General features: G+C 42.8%; 1 protein-coding gene across 3 annotated transcripts in view; it reads left to right on the top strand.

Moving 5' to 3' along the window:
- The window catches only part of GIPC2 (GIPC PDZ domain containing family member 2), an 87,338-nt gene that overhangs the window by 53,976 nt on the left and 14,616 nt on the right, over positions 1–18,746 (top strand). For 2 of the 3 annotated variants that reach the window (XM_060139672.1, XM_060139670.1), the window contains 2 exons: positions 5,491–5,597; positions 10,948–11,029. In XM_060139672.1, the coding sequence (XP_059995655.1) occupies positions 5,491–5,597; positions 10,948–11,029 (189 nt within the window). Of the gene's footprint in view, positions 1–5,285; positions 5,329–5,490; positions 5,598–10,947; positions 11,030–18,746 lie in introns of all 3 variants that reach the window. The other variant, XR_009538896.1, reaches the window with a different exon arrangement.

Here is an 18,746-nt window from a genome sequence, read left to right as displayed (position 1 = left end):
GTCAGAGGTCCAATGAGATGGACACTGGAGGGCCCCCACTGCTGAGTGCCCCCACCCCCCCGAGGAGCTGGGCTTAAACTCAGCCACTTTGGCGAATCTGAGTAGGGTAATGGGTCATCTGTTGTTTCTACTCCCCTGTAAATGGAAGGGGGAAAAAAATCACAGTTGTATAGAAGATAGAATAAAAAGGAGACCTTTGTATTTGAAGTGACAGTTTTCTGAACATTTGAAGAGAGACTTCTGCATGTTTCTCATCCTGGGAAAACCAGTGCAAATGGTTTTGTTGGGGAGAGCATGGGACGAGCAGATGGCTGTCTGTCCAGTGTGGACCGTGTCAGCAGAAGCAAGTCCAACAGCAGTAGCAGCTCTCTGTGTATGAGCCAGACCACTGGGCAAAGCACCTTTCATATGGCAGCCATTTGAATGCTTAAGACAACATCCTATGTAGGTGGTGTTACCGAGAGATCGGCCTCTCTGTACACGGGTGCCGAATCAAATCTTGGAGACAGAGTTCTGGGTGAAGTAGAAAAGGATAGCTTTATTACTTTGCCAGGCAAAGGGAGACACACCGGGCTTCTGCCTTGAAAAACTATGTGTCCCAACCTGGGAGGATTTGATGAGGGTTTTATAACAGTGGTTCAAAGGTGAGGGTCTGTGACAAGATTAGGGTTGAGCAGGGCCTGCACGCCCTTAATCTCAGCTCAGGTGGTCGGCTAATCTTGATGAGCTTCTCTGGTCCCTTTAATCTGGCCTCAGGTGGTTTCATGGCTGCTTCTCCCTTGATTAACAACTGTTGGAATCTGCCCTTTGGAACTCAGGGAAGGTCATAGAGGCTGGAGCCTTGCCCACAAGAAACGGGACAAAAGAGCCTCTGTGCTTGGGAGTCCCACAGGGCCTCACTTGGTTTCAGTAGTGTTCTTGTTCAGATAAGAACTTATTCCTTAAGCTCTCACAATTTGTAAATGGTGGAGCTGGGTTTTAACTCAAGTTCTCTGATTCTGAAGTCTGTCTCTTGCTGGGCACAGAGGTGTCCATATGTGCCCCCCTCTCACGGAAATCATGGCTCTGCCCCTGCTATGAATTGTACTCCAGGCCAACTCAGGCCCTTGTGGGACCAGAACAAGATCTTGTTCTGTGCAGAAGCAGGAGAATGCCTACCCTTCTCACTGTCACCCTGTGTCCGTTGGGGATCTAAACCACTTGCATGTGTTCCACCTGAAGATAGGGCCTTGGCCGCTGTCAGTGCTCTTCTTCCCCTGCCCTGGGGCTCAGGGTGGGACTAGAGACAGACATCTTGCTGTCTTCTCCATTTCCCCATCTCTCCCCTGACCTTCACGTTGTAGCAGGGACTGGGGGTTGGTCTGTTTATTGAAAATGCCAGTTAAAATGGTATCATAAAGAATGACACAAGTGGATATAAACATTTTATTTTAAAACATATAAATATGCCTTCTTTTACAACTCTTTAGATGTAAAAAGCTCTTTGAGTAGAGGACACAAATTGGAGTTCTATGAAGTCTTGCTTTAGTAATCAGAACCTGAACGCACATCTATGGTTTCTGTTTGATATCTAAAAGCCAGATATGTGAAATGCTGGATGTTTAAAGATATTTTTCCTAATCTCCTAGCATCATTTTGCCCACACCTTTTTTTTTTTTTTGCAACTCGCCCTTATGGAGTCTTTCCAAAGCAGTTAACCTAGTTTTCCTAGCAATAATAACTCTGTGTTTCACACTTATTTCATCAGCTCATGTAGTTTTAAATTCAATTATGTAATTAGAGTAACAAATACAGTTGCCACAGAAGGGTTTGGAACTAAGGCGACTGCTTCTTGGTGACATCCCACTCAGCTGTGGGAGCAGCTGTGTACCCCTGAGCTCTGAGTGTCCTGTGCCCTAAGTGACACAGGAGGGGAGCCCTGAGTCTAGTGAATCCTTCGAGCTGCAGGCCGATTACCAGCATCTCCTGTGTGAACTGCATCCCTCTCATCATTCAGCCCCAAGAGAGGCCTCATGAAAACCTGTTCATGAGAAGTGAAGTGACTGATCTAGGGCTTGGCCTGGTTGGTTCGACAAGCTTAGACCGGCCAGCACCCTAAAAGTAGGCCAGACTAGCAACCTTTGCAAGCATTAAAAAAGCAAAACATTTTTTTCCCTCTGAGGCTGAACAGGGCCATCCTGCCTGTTTTCATGTATAAACCAGTTGATTTACTTCCCTGAATCAGGATTGTGGAGAAACATGGCTTCTATTTCTTTAGCCACGAGAACTGCCTTTCTGGAGGCTGGTCTAAGCCAGAAGTGAAATTTTAACTTTTGTTTTGGTGCCACCAAGTGGTTAGTTTTGAGATAACACTTTTGAGGAGAAGATGACAAGCATGTAATGATTAAAAAAAAAGTCTGGGGTGCACAAGCAGAGCACAGAGGATTTTTAGGGCAATGAAACTACTCTGAATGATACTCTGATGGTGGATACATGTCATTATTCATTCTTCCAAACCCACAGAATGTACAACACGAGGAGTGAACCCTAACGTAACTATGAACTTTAGGTGATATGATGTGTCCATGTAGGTTCATTGATTATAACGAATGTAGCCCTGTGGTGAGGGGTATTGATCATGGGGGAGGTGATGCATATGTGGAGGCAAGAGGTGTATGGGAGAGCTCTGTCTTCTCAATTTGTTATGAACTTAAAACTGCTTAAAAAATAAAGCCTAGAGGCTTCCCTGGTGGCGCAGTGGTTAAGAATCTGCCTGCCAATGCAGGGGACACGGGTTCGAGCCCTGGTCCAGGAAGATCCCACATGCCGCGGAGCAACTAAGCCCCTGCACCACAACTACTGAGCCTGCGCTCTAGAGCCCACACACCACAACTACTGAAGCCCACGCGTCACAACTACTGAGGCCCGCGTGCCTAGAGCCTGTGCTCCACAACAAGAGAAGCCACCACAATGAGAAGCATGCACACTGCAACTAGAGAAAGCCTGTGTGCAGCAACGAAGACCCAACACAGCCAAAAATAAATTAATTAATGAATTAAAAATATAAATGAATTAAAAATTAAAAAAAAAAACCAAGTTAAAAAACTTCTGTTCTACATTTCATTTTCCCTTTTAGCTACTGGTGTTGCAGGTAAGAGCCAGGTAAGCAGAGACATCATCTAGGGCAGCTGGCCGACTTCTCAAGCCTGGATGAAGTTCCCACGTTCCAAAGTCTGGGTCCTTAGCTTCGTACATCCCAGGAACCTTTAATTTCTTCAGTGTATCCATAACTTGTGCAATTTTCCAGGGTTATACCTTGACCAAACTTACAAAAGACTCGTTGTTAAGTCAGAATGCCAGTGTATTACTTTACAGTTAGAAATGTATATGTAGTTGTAAACCAAAGACATGTGTTAGCTGAGTGCTTCATTTGCTACCCTGTAGAAAATTTATATTGGAAGACAGATTATACAGAGCAGATTGCTTGGTGAAATCGCGGTGGGTAGAGTGTGTGATAGGGGGAGGGCGGGTGTAAGGTTGTTTATCTTGGAGGTTAGCATCATTAAGGTGAGGCTGTCTTGACCACTGTAGGTCTGTACATGACTCCAAACTGGGTAGTATAGAATCCTGGACAGTGCTGGTGACAGACTGGCCTCATCTTTTTCGTTGGGCATTCTTTTGGAAACCCTGTGCTGAGTGAGCATCTCCTGTTAATCTGTTCTTCCCTCGGACGGGACACAGTGTGACTGGCAAGGCAAATGCTGCAGACGTGCTGACACAGCTCTGGTCTCTTGAGCATCTCTCTGGTCAACGTGGTCAACATGAGCGCTGTCAGCCACCATTTAGAGGTTCTGGCTTAGGAGAACTACCCTATTTATTGCATGATTATTTTGAATAATTTCACTCTCAGAGGAAAACTTATGTGTTTTATGTTTTGGTGGCTCTGTCCTCAAATGCAGGTTAAAATTAACATGTAAAATCCTTAGTCACCTTGGAATAGATCCCCAGTAGTGAAACAGGACTTGCTGAAGATGGGAATTATCCTAGATTCTAAGGAAGGATGTGTTTGTGCAGGCCACTTGACGTCCACGTTTTGAGAGCTTTGTATGGACCTCACCACCTGCTCGTACACTGCGGCCTGCCCTGTGACTCCGCATTGGAGCTCAGTTATCTCCCAGCCTTGGTGCTGCGTCTCCTCACACCCACCTCCATCCGTGCCCCAAACTGCTGCCAGAGTCCTCAGTCAAGAGGACCCGGGATACCTGCAGAGGTTATAAATCGGTGGCCTATGATTAGAATCTGATCCACAAATTTTTTATTTTTGCCATTACGTTGTTTGTATCTTTAATTTATTATTAATTTATTTTTGGCTGTGTTTGGTCATCCTCGCTGTGCCCGGGCTTTCTCTAGTTGCGGCGAGCGGGGGCTACTCTTCGTTGCGGCACGCAGTCTTCTCATCGTGGTGGCTTCTCTTGTTGCGGAGCACATTATGTTGTTTTTAAAAGTTTGATTTAGTTGCCAAAAGTTAAAAATCAGGAGGTTGGCACAAAACTGAGTGTTCATCTGCTTTGAAAACCAGTAGAAGATCTGGCTGTGCAGGGCCTACCTTCTCACAGAGCAGTTACTGGAGTGGCCTCGATAGGGTACGTCCTGGGAGTTATCCTCAGTTCCCACCCTACCCTTCCACTCATTTATGTTACTGTCTGGGAGTGGGGGTGACTCTCGGTATGCTGGAAAACCAAAACCAAACCAAAACACACACGTAGAAAGCCAGCGAAGGGAAGGAGCGGCTTCTCGTGGACTCTTGCTCTCTGTTGTCGTCTGCCTTGCGAGGGGAACTCCTTCTTTGGAACCTGTTCCCAGCCTCTTGAGGTCCGTTACCTCTGAATTTATCCCTTGTGCTTCCAAGAGGTGTGGTGGTGAAGTGTTGTTGAGACTTTGGGGTCACAAGGCCTGGATTTGAATACCAGCTCTGATCCTTACTGAGTTCAGTTTCCTTTTCTGTAAAATGACGGCTCTAACTTGCCTCATAGGTTGGCCCAAGAATTAAATGGGATTTTGTATTGAAAGCATCCAGCAGAAGGTAGGTCCTCCAATAATAGTGTCTCCATCTCTGTCTTCTATCCAGACATGACTCCTTCCCTTCTTTACGACCTTAATGAAGTCCAGCTACACACCTACCTCTGCTTTCCTGCCACATATACCTCTTTACTCTTACAATAAAACCGACTGTTTTATTTTTTATTCCTTATGACTTCCAGTCTTTCCGATCAGCACATTTCACGTATTTCCTTTTCTTGTTGTAGGCAGACCTCATAGAGACTGTCATATGAGAATAATGGATGACGGGTGAATTTATTTTGTTTTGGGAAATTTTATCAGAAGGCATAGCTTTTATCAAATCTCTTCAATAACTGTACAGAAATTTGTGATGGAAACTCATTAGCTTTTATAGCAACTGGTTGGAATTCTTCATATATGTACGTTTCCCCATCCATTGTATGTTTATAGACATGGAGCCCAGGTCAAAAGCTGGAAAGTCATCAACGGGAAGGATTGGTACTGGAAGGGAGACACTTCGCCTGAGATCAAAAGGTCCTGCCACTGTGGAAGAAGTGGTATGTTATGTTCATTTAATCCCTATATGTCTTGGAAATGGATGGACGTTCGTGTTTGTCAGAGCTGGAAATAAAGGCCCTCTTTCCCTCTACTCACTCAGCAGCCAGAGTTATCCTTTAGAAACTCAGATGAGATGGAACAATCTGTTCAAAATCCTCCAGTGGCTTCCCACGTCACTCGGAGTAAAAGCTAAAGTCCTCAGAGTGACCAACACGATCTGACTCTGCGTCTCTTCTCTGCTCTCATCTCCACCCCTCTCCTCCGGGCTCCCTCTTCTTCAGCTACTCGAGTCTCCTCTCTGTCCGCAAGCACTCCAGATACATCCCTGCCTCAGGACCTTTGTATGAGCTGTTACCTCTAGCTGGATGCGCTGCCCATTTACGGGCACTGCTCACTCCCTTGCCGCCTTGAGTTTCTGTCCACATCCTACCCTGTTTAACCTCTGAGCAGCTGGTATAATAGCAGGTCCCGCCACCCTGCCCCCTGCCCAATCTTCCTTGCCCTTCATTTTTTTTAAGGCGGTGAACCCAGTGGGACTTATATCCTTGTCTCCTCTCGGTCCCATGTCTTGTTCTCACATGTCCTGTTCACAGCTGTATCCCCAGCACCTAGAACAGTGCCTGACACTTCAGAGGAGCTCAGATCTTTGAATTTAATGAATTAGTGAGTGATTCACTTACGCTTGACTGGAGGAAGGGTTTTGCTGATTGACTGTGTCTATGTAAAGGTCAGTATCTGAGTGAAAAACACGAGGAGAAGAGACACATGGAGGGAAGGAGGGTGGAAGAAGAGGGTGGCAGTGGTAAGGATTCGAAGTGACAAGTGGCAGGTCCGCTCACAGCAGGAAGACAGCGGTGATGAAGCCCTCCTTTGGGGAGGTCAGGCAGAGGCTCCGGAGCTCCTTGGCGTGGGGTGGGGGGGCTGGGTCGGGGGGAAGGCATGTCTGTGTGCGCCTACCGTCCTAGGGCTCCCAGCTGTTTGAAGAGCAAGAGAGACAGATGAATGGTTAGGAGGCTGTTTTCATAGGATCCAGAGCTTTTGGGGGACGATGTCAGGGTCAGTCATGGGTGTGGTTGATCGGAGCAGACCCTCAAGGAACCATGAGGCCAGGGTTGTCCTCTTGAATGTTTGAGTCACCCAGGATGTTGTCTGTTTTGGAGAATCCAGAGGAAGACTCCGAGTCGAGTGCCTTGGTCCTGGGTGAATGAAAAGATTGATCTGGAGGCAAGTGACAACGGAGAGGCCTGGGAGAGCTGAAAGCATTTTGAAAGTGAGATATGACAAGATTTGTGAAAAAACCCAGGGCAGTGACATCTGGTTGTTCTGAGTCTTTGCTTTTCCAATGCCCAGCACACTGCCAGACATATTGCTGAAGTCCAGTAAATGTTTATTGTTGAACAAATGAACAGAACTCAGTGGAAGAAAGGAATCTGTAAGAGGATGGAAGGACAGTGGGAAGGAGCTAGGGGAGGCCAAGTGTGCTTTAAAGTGGAGGAGAAAAGGACAGACCTTCAAACTGTTTGCAAAGGAAGTGGGGTCGGCAGGAAAAACTCCATGTCACTTCAGGAGGAGCTCCCTCTTCTAACAGTTAAAATGGGTAATACATATCTGTTTATTTATGAGCAGCTGCTATATAGAAGGTGCTGCAATGAAAAAGAATAACTGCAGATCTGCCTGAGGAGGTGGGAAAGATTCATTCCAAGAAAAACATCTAAAACTCCCTTCCTATTTGCATAGCCTGCTTCATTAAATAGGGCAATTAAAATAGCTTGTAATAAAGGGGAAAAAAAACTAGTTTGGTGCTAATATTAAATTTGATGCAAATGACCTACCATTTAATTTGAAACACCAAAGGATTTACAGATTTGAAGCAAATCAGCCCCTCATTATCTAGCACAATTTCTGAAAACTGAACTATACTCTCCTGCATACCTCACAATTTATTCACTATGTGTTTGTTGAGACAGGTACAGTCCAGGTGCTGGTGATACAAAGATGGATAAAGACGTTGTTTTTCCTTTAAAAGGAGAGAGGCAGGAAAAGAAGCTATTACAAATCAGAAGGGCAAGGTTAATGTCATAAAGGAGGGGCTGGCTGATCAGCTACAGTCAGGGATTGGGAAAGGGAAATCAGGGAGAGTTCCCTCCAGAAGAAATGGTTGAGTTGGTCAAAGATGGGGTGAAGAGTGTTCTACGCATGAAATGGAAATGTCCACGGGACTGGAGTGTGCTGCAAGTACCTGGTGGTGGGTGATGAGGCTGGAGGTAGAGGCCTGGGTCAGGGCGTGAAGGGCCTGTGGATAATGGAGCGGGGGGGCTATTTAAAAATTGCAAGGGGAACAGCAAATCAGTTTTGTGTTTTAGAAAAACCCCTTGGTTCTGGGGGATGGGATATTGAGCAGGGTGGATTTGAGAGCGTGAAGATTTGTCTTTTTTTTTTTAATTTAAATTTTATTTTTGGCTGCATTGGGTCTTCATTGCTGTGTGCGGGCTGTCTCTAGTTGTGGCGAGCAGGGGCTACTTTTCATTGCGGTGCGCAGGCTTCTCACTGTGGTGGCTTCTCTTGCTGTGGAGCACAGGCTCTAGGCGCACGGGCTTCAGTAGTTGTGGTGCGTGGGCTTCAGTAGTTGTGGCGCGTGGGCTCTAGGGCTCAGGCTCAGTAGTTGTGGCACATGGGCTTAGTTGCTCTGTGACATGTGGGATCTTCCCGGACCAAGGCTTGAACCCATGTCCCCTGCATTGGCAGGCGGATTCTTAACCACTGTGCCACCAGGGAAGTCCCGAGCCTGAAGATTTCAGGCAGGGAGACCAATTAGGAGACTTCTGCAAATAAGAAAAGATGAGGGGAGTATTATTTAGCCATAAAAAAGAAGAAAATCCTGCCATTTGTAACAACATGAATGGACCTTGAGGGTATTAAGCTAAGTGAAATAAGTCAGACAGAGAAAGACAAATATTGGATGACCTCAGTTATATGCTCCTCTCACCTCCCCCCCGCCAAAAAAAACCCCACCTCATGCAGAAATGGAGCAGATTGGTTGTTGCCAAAGGCAGCGGGTTGGGGGTGAGTGGGTGAAGAGGGTCAAGGTACAAACTTTCACTTATAAACAAGTCCTGAGGATAGACTGCACAGCATGGTGACTATAGTTTATAATACTATATTATATATTTGAAAGTTGCTAAGAGACTAGATCTTAAAAGTTCTCATCACAAGGAAAAAAAATAACTATGTGTGGTTATGGATGTTAACTAGACTTATTGTGGTGATGATTTTCCATACAGTGTATACACATATCAAATCTTTATGTTGTATACCTGAAACTAAGATAATGTTATATGTCAATTATATCTCAGTTTAAAAAAGTCAGGACTGAACATAGGCAATCAGAATGTGAATGGAAGAGGGGGTGATGAGATCAATAGCTATTTAGAATAGTAAGATCTTGGTAGCCTTTTTTTTTTTTTTTTTTTTTGCGGAACGTGGGCCTCGCACCACTGGGGCCCCTCCCGTCGCGGAGCACAGGCTCCGGACGCGCAGGCCCAGCGGCCACGGCTTACCGGCCCAGCTGCTCCGCGGCACGTGGGATTTTTTCGGACCAGGGCACGAACCCGTGTGCCCTGCATCGGCAGGCGGACTCTCAACCACTGCGCCACCAGGGAAGCCCTGCAGTGTAGTCTTGAATTCAACATTTGTACCCGTAGTTGAGTGTTTAACATCTTTGGGCAAATTTTATTTCAGCTATGAAGCCATTTAAAACCAAGGATTGAAATAAACTAAACAGAACCAGACTTCACCAAATATTAAACCAAGATTTTAAAAGAATAATAAAATATATCCAATCATGTTTTTCATAGAAACTTGTAGGAAGAACAAAAATATTTTGGTGCCATTAATACATAAAACAACAATTATTTAAAAATATTTCATCATCTTATAAAATTTCTATTTTTATAACATACTCAATACATTAATGTGGTAACACGTGTGTAATTGATAAAAATTGCATACAGTAGTCCCCTCTTATCCACAGTGGACACGTTCCAAAACCCCCAGTGGATGTGTGAAACTGTGGATAGTACTGAACCTTATATATACTATGTTTTTCCTATACATACATACCTATGATAAAGTTTAACTTATAAATTGGGCACAGTAAAAGATGATAATAACTAATAGTAAAATAGAACTATTATAAAATACACTATAATAAAAGTTGTGTGAACGTGATCTCTCCAAATGTCTTATTTTACTGTACTCGCCCTTCTTGTGATGATATGAGATGATAAAATGCCAGTGTGATGGGATGGAGTGAGGTAAATGACATAGGCATTGTGACATAGTGTTAGGCTACCACTGACCTTCTGACTCTAAGTCAGAAGGAGGATCATCTGCTTGGGTGATCCTGGATCATCTAGCCGTGATGATGGTGAAGGTTGGATCTCAGGAGCAGGTGATGTCTGTGGTTGGGGATTCTGGGATGGAGCAGGTGGTGTGAGATTTTATCATACTACTCAGAATGGCACACAATGTAAAACTTGTGAACTGTTTATTTCTGGAATTTTCCATATAATATTTTTGGACCTCAATTGACTGAGGTAACTGAAACTGAGGAAAGCAAGACCACAGATGAGGGGGGACTTCTGTTCAATAAAATTAATAAAAAATAAATAATAGGGGTATGTGTTCAGAGTGTTTTACTCTTGGGGTGAGCTGTTAATGCATGTGTCCTGCATGATAAAGACCAAAGCCCTATTCAAGGCATACAGGACTCCTTAAGATCTAGTCATGTCTGGCGCTATGATTCCCATCTCATGGGACTTCTTGCAGTCCTTTAACCCACTGTGCGCTTTTATCAGACTCTGTAGCCTCACGTAGACTTTGTGTATATATTGCCTTCTACTTTCGGTGCCTGCTTCTGCTTATCTGACGCCAGTTCATTTTGAAAACACACTTCTTAAGTCACCTTTCTGAAGTCTTCCTGGACACTTAGAGATTTAAATTTACTTCCCCTGTGATGCCTCTTTGCCTCTGACATCCTTTAGAAATTGTCCTTATTATTGTTAAATAGCTATTTATTTTCACATCTGTCTCCCTTCTAGACTGCTAGCCGCTTGGAGACTGTTCTTGCTTTTCTTCTTTGAATCTATAATACTTAACACAAACACCAAAAATATTTACTATATTGATTTGTATTGAGTTGCGGTGTACATTCTAGATATATTTCCATTGAAATTAGCTGAAGTACACAACCAGGAACTGGCTCCACATCAGATTTCCCCCTATGTATGGCTCGACATTCAAGAGATTATACATAAAAATATGATTTCATTTCTCTTTTCTTTGATAAAGCCCTCTGAAACCAAAGCAAAGTCGATTGGAAAGGTTGATGATCTTCTTGAATTGTACATGGGAATTCGAGATATCGATTTAGGTAAGATCATACTATTTAAAAAAGTCTTATGTCTTAATTTGATGGAACTTAATGCTTATTTGTGTCTTGCTTGCATTTATTGTCACTTATATTTTTCAAGATAAACAGTATCTGTGTAGTGATGAAAAGCATAATGAAAATAAAGATAAATAAAAATGAAAAGAACACCTGGCCCTTACCCCTTATTAGTTGTGAGGCCTCAAAGCCAAGACAACTTTCCTAAACTTCAGGGTTTTTTTTTTTTTACGGGAAAATGTTCATTTTATCTATTTTTTTAAATTGAAGTATAGTTGATTTACAATATTGTGTTAGTTTCAGGTGTACAGCAAAGTGATTTAGTTATATATATATAGTTCCCTGTGCTATATAGTAAATCCTTGTTGTTTATCTATTTTATGTATAGTAGTGTGTATCTATTAATCCCAAACTCCTAATTTATCCCTCCCCCCCTTTTTCCCTTTGGTAACTGTAAGTTTGTTTTCTATGTCTGTGAGTCTGTTTCTGTTTTGTAAATTAGTTCATTTGTATTATTTTTTAGATTCTACATATAAGTGATATCATATTTTTCTTTATCTTACTTCCACCCATGTTGTTGCAAATGGCAATATTTCATTCTTTTTTTATGGCTGAGTAGTAATATATCTATATCTATCACACCTTCTTTATCCATTCATCTGCCAATGGACACTTACATTGCTTCCGTGTCTTGGCTATTGTAAATAGTGCTGCTATGAACATTGGTGTGCATGTATCTTTTTGAATTAGAGTTTTCATATTTTCCAGTATATGCCCCGTAGTGGGATTGCAGGATCATACGGTAGCTCTATATTTAGTTTTTTAAGGAACCTCCACACTGTTTTCCAAGTGGCTGCACCAATTTACATTCCCACCAACAATGTAGGAGGGTTCCTTCTTCTCCACACCCTCTCCAGCACTTATTATTTGTAGACTTTTTTTTTGGCTGTGCTCTGCAGTGTGTGGAATCTTAGTTTTCTGACCAGGGATTGAAACCATGCCCCTTGCATTGGGAGCACAGAGTCTTAACCACTGGACTGCCAAGGAAGTCCCCTATTATTTGTAGACTTTTTGATGATGGCCATTCTGACTGATGTGAGGTGTTAACTCATTGTAATTTTGATTTGCATTTCTCTAATAATTAGTGATGTTGAGCATCTCTTCATGTGCCTGTTGACCATCTATATGTCTTCTTTGGAGAAATGCCTATTTAGGTTTTCTGCCCATTTTTTGATTGGGTTGTTTGTTTTTTTGGTATTGAGTTGTATAGGCTGTTTTAAACTTCAGTTTTTAACCTATAAATAATATTTCCTACATAAGCAGTTTTATGGATTTAAAAAATATATATGATGATAAATGTTAACTAGACTTACTGTGGTGATGATTTCATAATATATACATATATTAAAATATATATAAAAAATTTAGTAAATGATACATATGAAAAGTAATACATCAGATTTAATGGACAAATTGTGTATTTATTACAGTATTAAAGTTGTGCCCCATTTAATAAGAATACTGAAACCTTGTGAACAATGAATCAAATATGAAGAAAGCAGACACACTTGGCATGTGACGAACAAGGGCATTTGAGCAGTTGAATTTCTGTGTATTTGTTTATTTTATTTTTTAAAAAAATTATTTTATTTTTGGCTGTTATGGGTCTTCGTTGCTGCATACAGGCTTCTCTAGTTGCAGTGAGCAGGGCTGCTCTTTGTTGCAGTGTGCAGGTGTCTCATTGTGGTGGCTTCTCTTGTTGTGGAGCATGGGCTCTAGGCGTGCGGGCTTCAGTAGTTGTGGCTCATGGGCTCTAGAGCACAGGCTCAGTAGTTGTGGCACATGGGCTTAGTTGCTCCACAGCATGTGGGATCTTCCCGGACCAGGGCTCGAACCCATGTCCCCTGCATTAGCAGGTGGATTCTTAACCACTGCACCACCAGGGAAGCCCTCTGTGTATTTCTTATGTCATCATTAGGATGTCAGTATCTTGATCTCTCAGTTAAGACTCTATCAATTGCAAATAACAAATGAAACAAAACAAAACTCCACAAATCTAATTCCAACTGGCTTAAGGGAATGTTAAGCCAGGGAAATGTTCTGGTTCTTATAGCTGAAAATTCCAGAGGTAGATCTTGGCTTCAAAAATGGTTAGAAGTGGAGTTCTCATGCTGTCATCAGGATGTGGTTTCTCCTCTCTCAATTCTGGCTTCATTTCAGATCTCCATGGTATCCCCTGGCAGCTTCAGGCCCTCCCGCATAGAACCCAAATGACAGCCATGGCTCCACCCTCTACATCTTCTTGGTGGCAAGCACAGTGGGAGAGAGGGAGGGCCTTTTCCAAGTCATTCAAACAAAATGTTCAGGATCGTCTCTGATTGTCTCAAGTGAACTAGTCACAGAGGCCAGGGAGGTGGTTAGGTCTGGGTCAGATGCTCTACCTATGCAACAGAGAGTGACTCTGAAATACAAGGGCTGAGATTGTGCAGGGCCTGGTCCCTCCAGTGTAGAAGCGAGATGATAAATGTTCCCTTAAGAAGGGCAGGTGGATGCTGGGTGGGGAAAGAGTGAATGAGCATGCTAGTGGTGGCGTGTGTGCTTGCATGCATCTGTGTGTGTGGGCATGGGTGAATTTGTATCAGGTACTTAATAAATTTTTTAAAGTCAAAGACTGGGACTATTTTATTTACTTGCTACCAGGGAAAGTATTTTACTTTACATTAGCTAGAAGTATTTAAAACTCATTCTTCCTTTTCTACTTCTACTCATTTTCCTTTTTCCTTAAACAGTTTATTCTTATTTTTTTCTAGCCTATCTGAACTTTAAAAATAAAATGTTTATGTTGGCTGTGCAGATGATGTCTGTAATTGAAAAAAGTGATACTCTTTTCTAGCTCCTTTAAGAGAAATATAAAATTTGCATATAATAGATCCTTGCTACACACGACATGAAGTTAAAGCTGAGATGATCCTATAGAAAGCAAGTGTTTTAAAATGTTTCTCCCAACCTGTTTGTATTTGGAAAAGTAAAGAGATTTGCATAAATGATGTGGGCCTGTGGCAGTTATGCAAATGAACTTGCAAATGAGAGTAAAGGGGATTTAGAGATGGTAGTGCTCTTAAACTCAGGTAGTATTTGTTAGGAAAGTAATATGAAATATCTCTATTCAATTGAGAAGTTTTAAAATTGTATACTGTATAAATATTATAAGATTCAGGAACTAGGGTATCAGCTGCTGGATCTTGAGCTTTAGGAGAATCATACTTTTCAAAGGTGAGAACTTAAAGCAGTGCTTAATTTTAGAACTTAATTTTGGGCATAGGTCTTATAGCTACTTAAGTATAAATTGGGCATAATTAAATAAATCATATTTAATAATAAATCTTTTGTTATTAAAATATACAGATATACAGGGAAGAGTGCTGGGCAATGGTACAAGTAATTATAAATGAATTAAGAGAGTTCTTTTTTTATAGATTTATTTAATTAAATTTTTGGCTGTGTTGGGTCTTCGTTGCTGCGCACAGGTTTTTTCTAGTTGTGGCGAGTTGGGGGTTACTCTTCATTGCGGTGCACAGGCTTCTCATTGCAATGGCTTCTCTCGTTGCTGGGCACAGGCTCTAGGCGTGCAGGCTTCAGTAGTTGTGGCACGCGGGCTTCAGTAGTTGTGGCTCATGGGCTCTAGAGCGCAGGCTCAGTAGTTGTGACACATGGACTTCGTTGCTTCACGGCATGTGGGATCTTCCTGGACCAGGGGTCGAACCCATGTGCCCTGCATTGGCAGGCAGATTCTTAACCACTGCGACAACAGGGAAGCCCAATAAAGTTCTTTAAAGATCAATTTTCTTTCACTCTGACAAATTCAGAGCACTAAACATTCCTCACAAATTCCTTGTAAATTAACTAGTAATCCCTTTATAAAGTTAATTAATCAAATTCCTCCAATGGCATAAAAATCATTATTATTATACATGATTAGCAACGTGATTAGTCACCTAGGGAGGTAAAGTTTAAGGAAAGTAATTATTTTGAGAATGTGAACCATTGTTGAATTAGGAATTTCTCTCATTATTCAGATCTGATTAGCATGAGATATAACTCACAAATATGACACTGATTCAACAGACAAATGAATATATTTACTTGTTTGTATTCCAAGCATTTCTTAGCTTTCAGAAATGTTGTCTTAATGCAAATTACATTGATATCACGTTATATTCGAGTTAATATGTTTTTGTTAGAAAACTTAAAAAGTAATATGGCAATAAAATGACTAAAACCCAAAACACTATCCTCAAAAAAGGATTGGGATGTATTTACCATTTGAAAATGGAAAACAATTCAAATGGGTTTATGTAGAAGTAACCCTGAAGGGGATAGTGCTTCATTTGGTTGTAAAGTTGTGAACTATTTCGCAACCAACCCAATGCCAGCCAACGTGGCTTGCCTTGGAATGTTACCCAATGGGGAAAATGGTTTCTGGAAGATTTTGAGTCCTGTAAGACCCTAGATGGGATTGACCTAACTTAAAGGAAAGTTGTGTCATATAAGTTTCTTCATGAATATTTAAGGCCATTGTGTAAATTGTATACGGAACTACACTGTTTTCTGAAGATACCAACTTAGGAGTTTGGAGATCATCCCAGCAACTTCAGAATTTTAGGATTTCTAATTTATAAAGAGATCCAGAGGTGGGGGGGGACCTTCAAGATGGCAGAGGCGTAACACTTGGAGATCATCTTCCTCCCCCAAAATACATCAAAAATACGTCTACATCTGGAACAACTCCTCAAGAGCACTTACTGAATGCTGGCAGAAGACTTCAGACTTCCCAAAAGGCAAGAAACTCCCCACGTACCTGGGTAGGGCAAAAGAAAAAAGAAAAAACAGAGGCAAAAGAATAAGGATGGAACCTGCAACTCTGGGAGGGAGATGTGAAGGAGGAAAGGTTTCCACACACTAGGAAGACCTTTTACTGGTGGAGACGGGGGGGGGGGCGGTGGGTGGGGGGGAAGATTCGGAGCCACAGAGGAGAGCACAGCAACAGGGGTGCGGAGGGCAAAGCGGAGAGATTCCTGCACAGAGGATCAGTGCTGACCAGCACTCACCAGCCCGAGAGGCTTGTCTGCTTACACACTGGGGCAGGTGGGGGCTGGGAGCTGAGGCTCAGGCTCTGCGGGTCAGATCCCAGGGAGAGGACTGGGGTTGACTGTGTGAACACAGCCTGAAGGGGGCTAGTGCACCATAGCTAGCAGGAAGGGAGTCTGGGAAAAAGTCTGGACCTGCCTAAGAGGCAAGAGACCATTGTTTCAGGGTGTGCGAGGAGAAGGGGATTCCTTCCCTGTCTGCCCACAGAAGGCAGAGAACTGCCTAAACAAGCTCCAGAGATGCGCGCGAGCCGCGGCTATCAGCGCAGACCCCAGAGACGGGCATGAAACGCTAAGGCTGCTGCTGCCGCCACCAAGAAGCCTGTGTGCGGGCACAGGTCACTATCCACACCTCCCCTCCCAGGAGCCTGTGCAGCCTGCCACTGCCAGGGTCCTGTGATCCAGGGACAACTGCCCTGGGAGAACACACAGTGCACCTCAGGCTGTTGCAACATCATGGTGGCCTCTGCTGCCACAGGCTCGTGCTGCATTCCAATTATAACTACTGTACCCCTCCGTCCCCCTGGCCTGAGTGAACCAGAGACCCCTAATCAGCCGCTTCTTTAACCCCCTCCTGTATGGGTGGAAACAGAAGCCTGAGGGCGACCTGCACGCAGAGGTGGGACCAAAACCAAAGCTGAACCCCAGGAGCTGTGCGAACAAAGAAGAGAAAGGGAAATTTCTCTGTGCAGCATCAGGAGCAGTGGATTAAATCTCCACAGTCAACTTGATGTACCCTGCATCTGTGGAATACCTGAATAGACAACGAATCAACCCAGAACTGAAGCGGTGGACTTTGGGAGCAGCTGTAGACTTGGGGTTTGCTGTCTGCAACTGACTTGTTTCTGATTTTTATGTTTATCTTAGTATAGGTTTTGGCACTTGTTATCATTGGTGGATTTGTTTATTGGTTTGGTTGCTCTCTTCTTTTTCTAATTACTTTAAAACTTTTTTATTTTAATTTTTAAATTTTAATTATTTTATTTTCTTTTTATTTTCTTTCTTTATTTCTCCCTTTTCTTCTGAGCCATGTGGCTGACAGGGTCTTGGTGCTCCGGCCTGGTGTCAGGCCTGAGCTTGTGAGGTGGGAGAGCCGAGTTGAGGACATTGGACCACCAGAACCCTTCCAGCCTCACGTAATATCAGTCAGTGAGAGCTCTCCCAGAGATCTCCTTCTCAACACTAAGACCTAATTCCACCAACGGCCAGCAAGCTCCAGTGCTGGATGCCCCATGCCAAACAACTAGCAAGACAGCAACACAACCCCACCCATTGGCAGAGAGGCTACCTAAAATCATACTAAGTCAAGACACCCAAAACTGGATGCAACCCTGCCCAAAAGAAAGACAAGATCCAGCCCCACCCACCAGAATACGGGCACCAGTGCCTCCGTCAGGAAGCCTACACAAACCACTGAACCAACCTTACCCACTGGGGGCAGACACCAAAAACAATGAGAACTATGAACGTGCAGCCTGTGAAAAGGAGACCTCAAACACAGTAAGTTAAGCAAAATGAGAAGACAGAGAAATATGCAGCAGATGAAGGAGCAAGGTAAAAAACCCGCCAAATCAAACAAATGAAGAGGAAATAGGCAGTCTACCTGAAAAAGAATTCAGAATAATGATAGTAGAGATGATCCAAAATCTTGGAAATAGAATGGAGAAAATACAAGAAACGTTTAACAAGGACTTAGAAGAACTAAAGAGCAAGCAAACAGTGATGAACAACACAATAAATGAAATTAAAAATTCACTAGAAGGAATCAGTAGCAGAATAACTGTGGCAGAAGAATGGATAAGCGACCTGGAAGATAAAATAGTGGAAATAACTACTGCAGAGCAGAATAAAGAAAAAAGAATGAAAAGAATTGAGGACAGTCTCAGAGACTTGTGGGAAAACATTAAATGCACCAACATTCGAATTATAGGGGTCCCAGAAGAAGAAGAGGAAAAGAAAGGATCTGAGAAAATATTTGTAGAGATTATAGTTGAAAACTTCCCTAACATGGGAAAGGAAATAGTCAATCAAGTCTAGGAAGTTCAGAGAGTCCCATACAGGATAAATCCAAGGAGAAACATGCCAAGACACATATTAATCAAACTATCAAAAATTAAATACAAAGAAAAATATTAAAAGCAGCAAGGGAAAAGCAGCAAATAACATACAAGGGAGTTCCCATAAGGTTAACAGTTGATCTTTCAGCAGAAACTCTGCAAGCCAGAAGGAAGTAGCAAGACATATTTAAAGTGATGAAAGGAAAAACCTACACCCAAGATTACTCTACCCAGCAAGGATCTCATTCAGATTCAACGGAGAAATTAAAACCTTTACAGACAAGCAAAAGATAAGAGAATTCAGCACCAAGAAACCAGCTGTACAACAAATGCTAAAGAGACTTCTCTAGGCAGGAAACACAAGAAAAGGAAATGACCTACAAAAACAAACCCAAAACAATGAACAAAAGGGTAATAGGAACACACATATTGATAATTACCTTAAATGTGAATTGATTAAATGCTCCAGCCAAAAGACATAGACTGGCTGAAGGATAC

Source organism: Lagenorhynchus albirostris, chromosome 2 (genome assembly GCF_949774975.1).
Source record: "Lagenorhynchus albirostris chromosome 2, mLagAlb1.1, whole genome shotgun sequence".
NCBI classification, from domain to species: Eukaryota; Metazoa; Chordata; class Mammalia; order Artiodactyla; family Delphinidae; genus Lagenorhynchus; species Lagenorhynchus albirostris.
Note: the sequence above shows the minus strand (reverse complement) of the source record. Positions and strands in the feature narration are given on the sequence as shown.